The sequence below is a fragment of the Styela clava genome, chromosome 8 (genome assembly GCF_964204865.1).
Source record: "Styela clava chromosome 8, kaStyClav1.hap1.2, whole genome shotgun sequence".
NCBI classification, from domain to species: domain Eukaryota; kingdom Metazoa; phylum Chordata; class Ascidiacea; order Stolidobranchia; family Styelidae; genus Styela; species Styela clava.
In genome coordinates this window covers 20,272,471-20,284,868 of record NC_135257.1, presented here as the reverse complement: position 1 = coordinate 20,284,868, position 12,398 = coordinate 20,272,471, and the positions used below count along the sequence as shown (strand labels likewise).

The 12,398-nt window shown below is 35.2% G+C and overlaps 1 protein-coding gene across 1 annotated transcript; it reads left to right on the top strand.

Annotated features, from left to right (window-relative positions):
* The first annotated feature begins 2,659 nt into the window (after positions 1 to 2,659).
* LOC120346304 (collagen alpha-1(XIV) chain-like) lies at positions 2,660 to 10,513 on the top strand. Its single transcript, XM_039416011.2, has 9 exons — positions 2,660 to 2,770; positions 3,856 to 4,047; positions 4,672 to 4,774; positions 5,239 to 5,378; positions 6,268 to 6,425; positions 6,759 to 6,927; positions 7,435 to 7,464; positions 8,615 to 8,809; positions 9,478 to 10,513. Exons 1-9 carry the CDS (start codon positions 2,728 to 2,730, stop codon positions 9,678 to 9,680), a joined length of 1,233 nt encoding a protein of 410 aa, XP_039271945.2. The 5' UTR covers positions 2,660 to 2,727; the 3' UTR covers positions 9,681 to 10,513.
* The last annotated feature ends 1,885 nt before the right edge of the window (positions 10,514 to 12,398 follow it).

Genomic DNA, 12,398 nt, shown 5'->3' with positions numbered 1-12,398 from the left:
AAAATCACGTTTCGAGTTTGATAGTCTTTATATATATACAATTCTGTTTAAATGTTTTACTACAATATATTACCTACCAGGCAACTGTTTATGTTACGTTTAAATCTCATGATATGACGTCATTACATACGTCATCGCGAAACAACTTATTCCAATATCCGTTGCTACAAAATATCCTACCATAATGCACGCTTCCTTAATTTTTATAAAATTCCTTTTTGAGAAGAGCAATAATTGAAAATTGAATATGAATATTTATGAATTAGTTACGCAAATCAACTAGACGCAAGTCTGCACTACTGGGGCAAATAAAACTAGTGAGATATTCCAACATTTAACCTAAATTTGCGAACTTGTTCTTATACGAACAACTTTTACTCCAAACAAGGCCCTGGTGCAAGTGGTAACTGGTCGCTACTAGAAGCTACTGTAGTTTGGAAAGACCTGGAACATAACAATTCCACTTTTTTTAACAACATAACGTAAGTTTGGTGAAAGATATTCAGTAAAATAGAAATCGAACTTGCGTTACTTCTTGTTGCTTTCGTTAGGCTTAAATATTTTAAGAAGAGACTCATCTTATCATATTTTGATTAAAAATTTTGAAAATCTTTTTTCAAAACAGTCATATTTTCCCGATAATTTACTCAAAGCACGTAGACGTAATGAAGACTTATCTATTAGCATACCTACGAGTGACCTGCCAAGAGTTACCTAGAGTAGACCATTGCAGGCATAATTAGTTACTTGGAAGGCCATGGTTCGCCGCATGATCAAGTAGTTGTATCGTCTTTCCTTACTTGATACAAATATGAAAGTTAGTAACGCCTGGTATACAAAAAAGGCTAAAAGTTTGGTCAGAGTTACTCATTTATTCGTCTTTATTATTAACTGTAATCCTACTTTTGGCCCAACCGTTTTTAAAATAGCAATCGAGATCGTTAAACAATAATTGCGAAAAAAAATAACTTCAGAAACTAAATGATTGTAGCAACACGCTGTTATTGGATATTCTTCACCTAACAAGTGTTGCCATATTTGTATTGTGTACTGACGCGAACAATTTCCGACGAGTTATTATTTGAATATTTCATATTTTAAATCAACAACGCGTTATATGGATGTTTATTGTTTAGCATCAGTTTGCCGAGAATTGTTGGGAATTGCGTTTGTGAAGTTCGACTTTGATTTATTTTTGTGAGTTCATTTTTTATACTTTCAATTCCAAGCCTATTCGCGTCTTTCGCCTATTTATGTCCCTAACATGGCACTGTTCAAGTGGCCATAGATTCCTGAATATATATACACAAAGGGCGTGTGACTAATAATAATTGTGCCGAACGCATATAAAATTTTGGAAGAATTATACCGAATGTCATGTAAATTATAAAGAATTATACCGAATGTCATGTAAATTATAAAGAATTATACCGAATGTCATGTAAATTATAAAGAATTATACCGAATTTCATGTAAATTGAAATAATTGCACCGAATGTCACATGGATTAAGAAAATTTTACTGAATGTCATATAAAATATTGGAAGAAAAGTACCGAATGTCATCAGAGTATTTGTAAGAATTTTACCGAATGTCATGCGGAGGAAAACTTAGGAAAACTTTGCCAAATGTTACATGTTACCAAAGAATTTAATTTTCATCTCGAAATGAAATAATGGGAGAACAGACTTAACTTTACACAACTTGGGTTAAGATTCCAGGCCCTTACCTCTGCGTTATTCCTAAAACATGGTATCCCCTCACATGCCGATGGACGCTAGCATAGGCCTTGTAATTTGTCCTGATTGCCGACAAATATTTAGACAAATGTAAAAAAAAAATCATTTAAATCATTATTGTTGGATCAAAGATGAGTAATTCCAAACCAAACCGATCCTTCTGAAAACAGTAGCTAGCTGCTTACTATGTATATCATTATTTATCAGTGGATATATCACGTGGATATTTGCTTTGACAACACATAACACGTATAAAGCATCTGGGTGTGGCGCAATATGCGTGAATTAGCTTTGTATAAAAATTAAAATTTATACCTCATATTCTCTACTTGCATATCGTTATATATCAGAGAATGCTTATACATGGCCTTGTATAGAGCGAAAAGCACGAATGAATAGAGTCGTAAGCCTATATGCTATAAATACATGTCCTTAGATATCAGTGGCTGTCTGTACATGGCGTTGTATGGAATATTTAAAAACCAATATATACCACAAGGTAACTTGTCACGAAGAGTTCGATCAAGTATAGGAACTTGGCCATTGGGGTAACGCTCCAACAAAAAGATTAAAAACCACTGTGCTATACTTACATTCCTTATGATATCATTGGCCGCTTGTACAAGGCCTTCTTCGGAGCAAAAGGCTTCAATACGATTCTTCCAAAATAATTATTAATCTATATGCTATACTGTATGGTAATGGTAACTAGTCAGGAAGACTACGATTTAAATGGCGAAAGTGTCAAGAAATCGGAATTATTTTTCAAATACATTCTAAGAACTAACAGAGCGTAATCGTACACCAAAGCGTCGGTATTCTAGCTATTAAGTTCCTGATGCGCAACTGTTTGTGAATAACACGCTAATACAGGGAGGAGTGCAGCGCTTCAAACGCTGATTTAGGTCTATATTTTGTAAGGATGTGTAAAATCACGCTCTGTGGTGAATTCTGAAAAATCAAAGTCGCTTATCAACGAACGTCAACGATGGGAATTCTTCTATTACTCGGTCTGGCATTGGCGGTTGCAGGTTAGTTGTACTATTGTATCTTTATAGTTTGTTTGAAACTGATTATTTGGAAATGTTTTCACTATTTGCTTCGAACGAAGCGATACTAAACAGCTCTCAATAGTTATATTTCATTAGATGAGAGGTTAAAAATTTGCTTCTAAATTCTATTACCAGATAATTTCAACTTCTTTTCTGATAAACCTGATTCGAAATAGCTTAGCATGAATTTAAATCCCAAAACGTGACCCAGCAGGCATTTATTACATGAGAGGAACTTTTAATCATTTTTTCTCAACAATTGTACTTTATTCACCGACAAAAGAGCGAATGTTGGAAGTTCGGGGAAAGAAATGATCTGAAATTATCACGAAGTAATTTTTAAGCTAGTAAGCTGTAGTTCAAAGTTTTAACTATTTCAATAAAAGTACTCAGGTTTCAATAAAAAAATAAGTTTGTTTAATATTTTAAAAGCCATTTTTTCGAGTTTTGCTTTTTCGGTTTGTATCAACCTTTTAGTAATTTAAATGAATTTGAGTTTGGGGTGTAGCCATATATTTAGCAATTTCCGTAGCTCAAACGCTTTCAGACTCTCAAGATTTCTGAAACCCACGTTTTCCGATTTTCTGGCGAACTGGCTAGCTGTTACGGTTTTTAACTTGGCAATTACAAATTTGAGTCTCCAACCACTCTTTTGAAAATTCGTGGATATGCCTTTTTTGAATCCCATCCTTACTTTGTACCACTATAGCTTTATTCACAAGTTAGATTATAGTTTGATTTGCAAAATAAGGCACGAAGTGGGCTCATGGATTGTTATATTATGTTGTTGTTGTTGTTGGTGTTTTTCTTCCTGTTATGAAAATATCGCTTTACTCATTCACTAATGGACCAATTGCTTCAAAATTTTCAGTGGTTTAAATTTGTATTTTTCGCTAGTGGGCTTTTGTTGAAATTTGTTCCTAAAGTTGAAGCTTATGATATCTGCTAATTCATCCAAAATTTTGCTATGCTTTTATTTTTTATGGCAACACGGATATTAATCCAGAAATCAATCTTCATTTGTTGAGAAAAAGCCCATTAGCTCCTAATTCAAATTTTTTCAGGGGAGGACTGCTTTGAGCCAATGACTGTTTTCCCTCATGGCGAGGTGACTTGCACTTCTTACGATGGCGCTGTTGGGTCCTCGTGTGAGTTCAGATGTACAGATCCTAAATACGAACTTGTGCGTCCTATGAGTACAATGATTACATGCTTGCCAAGTGGAGAATGGGACAAGAAATTTCCATGCTGTCAAAGTAAGTAGTTTATTTGTTTTATTTTAGGTTTCATGGCTAGGTTTTTAGGTTTCAGTAATGTAATAAGGCCCTCCAAACTATACTAACTATCATCCAAGACGCGCTGACGATCATCCGAAATCTCTCGTTTTCTTATCGTAACGATTCCGATATGAGAGAGATCGCTGGAGTTAGTGAGTTCGTTATCGTTGGCGAAGATGCCATTTCGGGCGATCGTAGCTATACTTTGGCAAGCCATTAGACGTGATTGTGACGTAGTCTTTGGATGACGGAGCCAGGTGGGGTTTAAGAATAACACATGCAAAAATGATTGTGCCACGCCAAATGGAAGTACTTACGTCATTTAGTGAACATGCGCCGCCAGGGGTATATTCACTCGGCTGACACAGACAGTCCCAAACTCGTAATAGAACTAAAATAAAAATAAAAATCGGAATAAAATTATGGCCTAACCCTGATCTAGTACACATACTACGAGAGTATCATTGATTATGCGCTTTACAACCAGGTGCGCCTTATGTTCGGTAAAATACGGTAGACAAAGAGAAAATTCTTCAGTTTAATATACTATATCCTAATGCCTCTGTATAACAGGTTTTTTATTTTTATTTTATATATTTGCAGAGTGCAGGAAAGTCGCTGATATTGTGATTGTTGTCGACTCCTCAGGATCAATCTCGAGACCCGACTACGGTAAAATGAAAAACTTCATATCAAACGTTATTGGGTTAGTTCGTTAGGATAATTTTCTCATAAGACGCTTTCTCCGCTTCGAACAAGACCCTTGACTAGCGGCAACTGCTATGAACTTTATTTCCATCGTTTAACATGGATTCACAGTTTTTTCGCATACAATTAGGTGCAAATGAGAGAAGATGATAATTTTTTTTTATAAATTAAACCATTTAATATAGGGAAACTTCCCCATATCCAAAGTTAATGAGTCGATAGTCCAAAATAAAATAAAATCAGGTGCGGACTGAATCGAATGATTCGAGATTCGTAACCACAGTCCGTCAATTATCATCATCTTCTAAGGAGTTCTTTTAATCCTTTATTTCTCAAAAAGTGATCGTGGGCCTTATAAGCCGATACTTCTGATGTATAGATCAGGTAATTCTTTACAATTTATTGCCCAAGCATTTAAGCCTGGTCTGGAGATATGTAATAAAAAAATTTCAAAATTTCCAGATCTTTTGAAGACGACATGGTTCAATTCTCGGCAGTTCGATTTGCAACAAATGTCGACACCAGAAACAAAATACTGTTTGGAGATTATGGCATATCTGACATGGTGGAAAAGGTCGAGCTACTTCCGGGTCCAGGAGGAAGTAAGTTCATAATCAATACTTTAACAGAGGTGTGAAACCTGAGGCCCGCGGGGCCGATGCGGCCCTTGAGAAAAAATTGTACGGCCCGTGGAGAAGTGCAAATTTTAAATAGTATGTGAACAGCGGAACGAGTTTTTAATTCAATTCGGTACGTGCGAGTAAATCCATTGCCCCTGCACTGCGAAGTTTATAACTGAGTCTAATTTATTATCTATGCCTGTGTCTTCACACTGCCCTAACAGCTAACTTGTGCAAACAACGCATGTCATAAGATCAATAACCAACATTTTTGTGCTTGCAACTACTAGAACTACAACATCTAGTTATTTCTATCTGCCCTTCCTGTATTTATAGTTTGCACACCTCTGTTGTAGACCGGTGGTTTTCAATGAAAACTTCTCAATCTTTTAGAATGTAGCGGCGCAATCCTAACCGATTCAACTGGGCAAAATACTAGGCTTGGAATTTGAACCCGTAATTTTTGACCTACGATCAGTGAATGTTACACAAAACAAATGTTTGTTTTAGTGAGCATGAATATTTTAAGGCTGAGCAGAGTTCAGATGGTTTACAAATTTGGTGAAATATTACAATAGTATAATATATTATCAGAATGCAAACAAAATTCACATTTAACAAGCTATCTAGGAGTTAGAAATATGACGAGTCACCCCTTAAAAACGTTATGTCGCAAGATCGCGAATATGGCAAATGGTCTGGCGAAACTGCGCAATGGCACAGTTGCGCACCTTATAGAGGGAACCTTGCCTATAATGTCAATTAGCAAAGCCTAACTCTTGAACCACAAGTTCATCGCGCACTTGAGTCTTAGTGAAACAGAATAACGGTTGTTTAAAACAAATAGCCACTTTATTATTCTACCCCACAGAAACTGCTCTTGGAGCCGCTCTCTCTTACACAAGGACGACAATGCTGAAACACCACAACAGACCTGAAGTACCCGATATGATCTGGGTAATAACAGATGGCGACGCGACAGATTCTGTCAAGAAAGCAGCAAGATTACTCAGAAAACATAAAGTCGAGGTAAAAATAATGTTGTATATAGACGTTGCTCATCACGTATTTTGCCCCGACCATGACATGGCGATTCTCAGTAGTTACTGATGTCTAACAATAAATATAGAGATACCGTATTCATAAACAGTTATCTTTCCTAGTTGCCTACCCAACTCGTTAACGCTGAGTGAGGTAGTGGGAAGCATAGCTTATATTCAACACTAAATCGGATAGCTTGCTGCGTTGATTTGAGGCATTAAGCGTTTCATTTTAATTAGTAAAACAGTTATTGTGTGCTGAAATTTGGTAGGTACAGTGACAGTAATACCAACTGATTGAATATTTCTGATTATCTTCAAGATTATCGCACTTGGAATCAAACAACCTGGAGAACCGTTATCCATTAAGCAACTAGAGGAAATAACTGGCAACCCTAATAACGTCATCGAAGTCAAAGGAATGGAATCACTCAAAGAAGAACTAAGAAGCCGAATCGTTGGAAAAATCTGTAAATTTTCATGCCTTGACTGTAAGTATAGTACAGTAATATCTCTATTTTATAATTTGTGTTCATCTTTCCAGCAGCCAATGATACTTCTTCGAAACAAAACCAGGTGCTCCAGAAGTATCTGCTCCAAGATGTCGCACAATTGCGACTTGATGCGCATACTTCTGGAGGTCCCAAAATCAAAATTGCTCATGTTAGGAATTTCAGAATTAGACATTAATAATTTTCTATCATTATAAACCAGGAGCTATCTTTTGGTCTAGGTGTCAAAGTTCCAACTGTATTATTACATTTGTTCACTGCGATAGCTCATAACAAGTCAGTATTTGATTGCGCCATCCAAATAGACGAGAAATATTTAAAATTATAATAAAAGTTGACGCCATATAAAACCAAGTCAAAATACTATCCTATATCCAACACTGGGCAATGCAATGTTTTTATATTTTCATTATTGCTTAGAACAGTGCATTTGCATTACGCACCGTTAGACGAGGATTCAGAATTAACAGCTTTTTTTATTGACAGATCCACCCACAACGGCACCCCCACCCCCACGTGAGTATAAGATTGCATGTCGAAATGATTGAAATGCAGGGTCGCGGCTTGGAACATATTTTAGAGAAAACATAGCTTTCGGGGAAAGCGTCATAAATTACTGAAACTTTTGGGTAAAATCATACACAATCATTTAGAGTTTTTAGATTTTTTTTACATTATTTGGAAATATTTAAGAAGTTTATGACAATTCGGAATTAGGTAGATTGTGGTCCAAAATAATCTAGTAATCCAGCAATTTTTTTCTCCAAATCTTCATGGAATAATAATCATTAAATGGGAACAAAACATAAAATTGGGCAGGGTTTCAAGCAGCAATCAAAGATTATTCAATAAAGTTATTGAAGTTTCTAGCATAGGGCGTGAAGATTTATAGAATGAACCAACGTTAGGCAAGACTCTCTAATCGCAGAGTCTTTTATCGAGTCAACCACTGAGTTAATTAATGACTTGAGATGATGATGATTTAGAGTTATATAATTTAGATGACTTGTGTGACTTCAAGATTTTGATAAATTGTGACTCGATTCCCACTCAAGTCAAGTCAATGATATCGGATCTCTTCAACAGGGGCTTAGCCAGGAATGTTCTATGGGGGATCTGAAATTTTCAATTTCCAAGTTAGATCGAAACAGCTACCGGGTCCGACCAGAGACCAGAAAACGTGGGTTTTCAAGAGTCTTGAGCAGGGGTGGGCAACATACGACCCGCGGGCCGGACCCGGCCGAGTTTTTTACCGGCCCGCTGACTGTACATCAGTACATTATTACACTTTTAGTGCATTATGTTGAATTCATTATGTGTTTTTTGATCTCTATTTTTTGTAACGTTTAAACTTTACTTTGAACGCGATTCATACTATTCTTTCTAGCATTAGCGAATAAATATGTGATTAAGATATTGAATACTATTCATGTTATAATTCGGCCCACCGAGGACTTCATTTTCCCACATCCGGCCCGTCGACTAGAGAAATTGCCCATCCCTGGTCTTGAGGGTCATGACAGCGATTCATGCTATAAAAAAATTTAAATTTTTTTTCTACATTTTAAAAGGGTGGGGGTTCCGACCCCCAAAACCCCCTGGCTACAGCCCTGCTACGATCAAAATTTATCAAACTTATATTTATATGAATTATTTATTTTCACAGCCAAATGTGATCCTAACCCATCCCGACCGCCGACTGGAGGTTCTGTAAATTGCGATAGCGATACCGCAGACATTGGAACGAAATGCGACTTCGTTTGCAAACCAAACTCTCAGCTCGAAGGACCCAAGAACGCAGTCTGCGAAGAAGATGGAAAGGGAGGTGCAAGATGGAGCCAAGAAGCCAAGAGATGTGTCAGTATGTCAGCTTGCTAATTTATTCCTAACTTCATAGTGTTGTCAACAAATTACGCTATACACAAAAGTCCTTTTTTTCTAGATTTTTTAAATTATTGAATATAATATTTGTACTAATATAATAATTTATACTTAACATATATATATATGAAATACACATATAATAAATGTCACATCGGTTCCTCTATTCTCTGTGACGTTCGAATGAGACACTGCCCCACCAAAAAGGTTGACACCAAGTGTGTTGTAATAATAAACGAATTGAATGAGCTCTAGCTGTAATATTGCTGACATTGCAGTTTTTACCGTGTCCGGAAATTTCGCAGTAGGAAATCCCGTCGCAGGAAATTTCGCTGCGTAGGAAAAATCGCAAGAACATTTTGCTGTAAAACAAGTATTTGTGATAAAAACAGTTAGGTTTATGGGGTTAGGGTTAGAGTATGCTCTTAAATAATAAATCTTTTTTTAAATAAGGCGATTTTTCATGCGGAGATTTTTCCTATGCGACGAATTTTCTTAGAACCGTTATTTGCTTCGTTAATAATTTAATTTACTGCGCCTACATATATTTGTATTAGTGTTTTTGATAAAGACTTCAAGGGTCTGGAGGAGTAGTATACGGAACAAATAGTGAAGATGTAATTCCTAATCGAACCTTTCTCATTTCAGCTCCCTGCAAGCCCCACCATCCACCAAGACCAATCAATGGCGAAGTTGAATGCAACAACGAAAAAGCAATAATCGGAACTCGTTGTGATTTTGCTTGTAAGGTTGGATACTCGCTCCAGGGATCAGAGAAAACAATCTGCAAGAAAACTTTAAACGGAAAAGCTGAATGGAGCCATAAGGCGCCAACATGTACCAGTAAATGATGGTAATTTGTTGAGCGTTGTATTGGACACATATGAATTTTAGATAGATCTTAGATCGTTGTGTTGGCCACATTTTGAAGCACCCGTTTTCAAACTTTAATGCCGGTATTGCTTCAGTAGACATGTACAAAATTAGTTACAAACTAGCGAGTTTCTAGTAAGGGTTGAGTCTCAGGAAATTCTAAGGTTCGACTGAATTGTAAATAAGGCTGTGAAGCTATTGCCGGTATATTTTTTTATTGGATTTGGAGGCGGTTCAGGGTATGTATTTTTAACACCCCGGAGTGTTGATACGTAGTTAAAAATCTGAATTGCCCAGAGTCGGGGGTCGAACTTTCAGTGGCGATAAAAAATTCCAAAAGTGTAAAGAAATTTTTCTAAACCGGCGTTGGCAGCTATTTTTTTCAATTTGGTGTCAGCTCATAGTCGAGACTGAGACGCGTCATTTGTTTTGTTTTCGTTTTGTTTATACCTATATTCATAGAACGTATGAAATACACTGCTAGAGAGACATTAATTAACTGTATAGCCTTATGTATCCTTAGCGACTCTTAAAGAAAGAGATGCTTTTTTACTTTGTCGTCCAGTATTTATATCATTGTTACCATAGTGAAATCAAGACTACCCTTAGTCTTTAGTATTCGGTGAAAAATAGAGGGAAAATGGTTTTTAAAATCTTGCGTTTTTGTCTATGATACCAAGCTGATTATTTTATATTTACAGTGTCTATGCCCAATAGAATATTTAAATTCCATGATTTGGGTCTGGTGGATTTTCGTGGCAAATATATAGGGTTTGATTTACTAATTAACATATTTGTTCTGTTTACTTCTAAGATCTTTACTTATAAGAATTGTCTTTGTTTTTCATGACAACATCTACGTTCTTTGCTTATACTTAGCCATATATGTGTCTCTTACATGCAATAATATTTAGTATGGACATTAGTTGCTTTAGTATAGCTTTGTTGCGATGTTTAATGTTTACATTTTCAATTGTGTGGTTAGTATAATACAAACCCTGTTTAAAACCATATGATATTTTATAAGACAAAGAAACGACATTTATTTCTATCATTATTTGTGTATTCGATATTAAAAATACATAGAATTATTGTTTATACGGAGAATAATACAATGAAACGTATAAAAAGTGTTATTTGTGTGAATGGGATTTATAGTATATTCTGGGTTACGATAGATATAAAACATTGGGCAAATGGTTAAAATAAGAGCATAAAGTGAATTCAGGATATGTTCTGGGTTGGGATAGATATAAAACTTTAGGCAAGTGGATATGATTGGAATGAAATGGGATTCATGGAATGTTCTAGTTTAAGGTAGATATGAAACATGTGTGTGACTTAGTATATATTTCACGTCAAGTTCCTCCTTTAAAGCTATGCAATAATATTTTTCAATATTTACCATCTTTTTCAAGTTGTTCTGGTTATTGTAACGCAAATTGCAAAACGAATAACTTTTGTTACCTTTTAATATTTTACTTCCACATTGAATTAGACAAATTAGACAACAATGAGCTTCGTGCCAAAACTAAATTTAATCTCAATCTCAACAAATTCCTCGAGCTATTTTAGCTCAACATAAAAATCTGATTTAGTTTGGTTTTCACAGCATCGGGCGGGCCACATTGAACTACCCAAGGGGTCGGATTTGGTCTGCGGGCTGTAGTTTGCGAATGTCTTGTCTATACATTCCATAAATTCCTTACTATGACAAGACTAATGGATTAGTTTCCGGTATTGGCGTGGTCAGGTAACTCCCCACACAGTTCGTGATAAAGCACGGGATGCTACTAATGACTCGGTAGGTCGATAAATTGAACTTTTATATTTCTATGAATGAGGACAAATACGATAAGTTGATTCAATAAAATGTCACCGATGACGATTTATAGCGAATAAGAAAATTGTGTTGCCATTTTAATTATGCAAATGGAGGACATATAAAAAAAAATGAAAAAAAAATTTCATTCAATATTGGAAGAATTTTATTACAAATCTTTTTCCTATTAATTTTGGATGTGAACGCTCAAATTTTAAATTAGGAAGATTGAGTACCACTTTCTTTGTGACGTAGCGAAAAGGGACAAATAAAAAAGTAATCGTTTAGTAAGTGGATTTTCTTTTGCGACAAATTGGAACAACTAATTATGTGTAAACCATGGCTCCGGATAGTTAAACAAATTGATACTCAAATACATAGGCATGAGATTGAATTCTGATTTGTATAAAATAAAATAACTTCCAGTAACCGCAAATTATCCAGACGACTAAACAAGAACAAAAACTAAACTAGGATTTTATTAACAAATATATTATTTCTGAAGTTCTTTTCTTGTTAAAATAACTTGCATTCGCTTTCGATTACATTTTTCAGTTTTCTAGTTTTCTTCTACGAAGTTGCGTGATATAGTACAACATTCCAAGAATGTATACTATGCACATTATATAGAATGTATGTTCAAAGTTGTGATTTTCGCTTTCGAAATTGAATTTTAAAATTAGTTATTTGAAAATATTTGATTAAAAAGCGCATACTACAAGAATATATAAACATTGAAAAATAAAACCGAAAAAATATTTTATTGCATCACAAGCACTACGTATTGAATGTATTTCGCTCAGGACAAATATTCATAAAATTTCAATTAAATTAAATAAATTAAATTGAATTTGAATATTTGTCGATTTTTTTG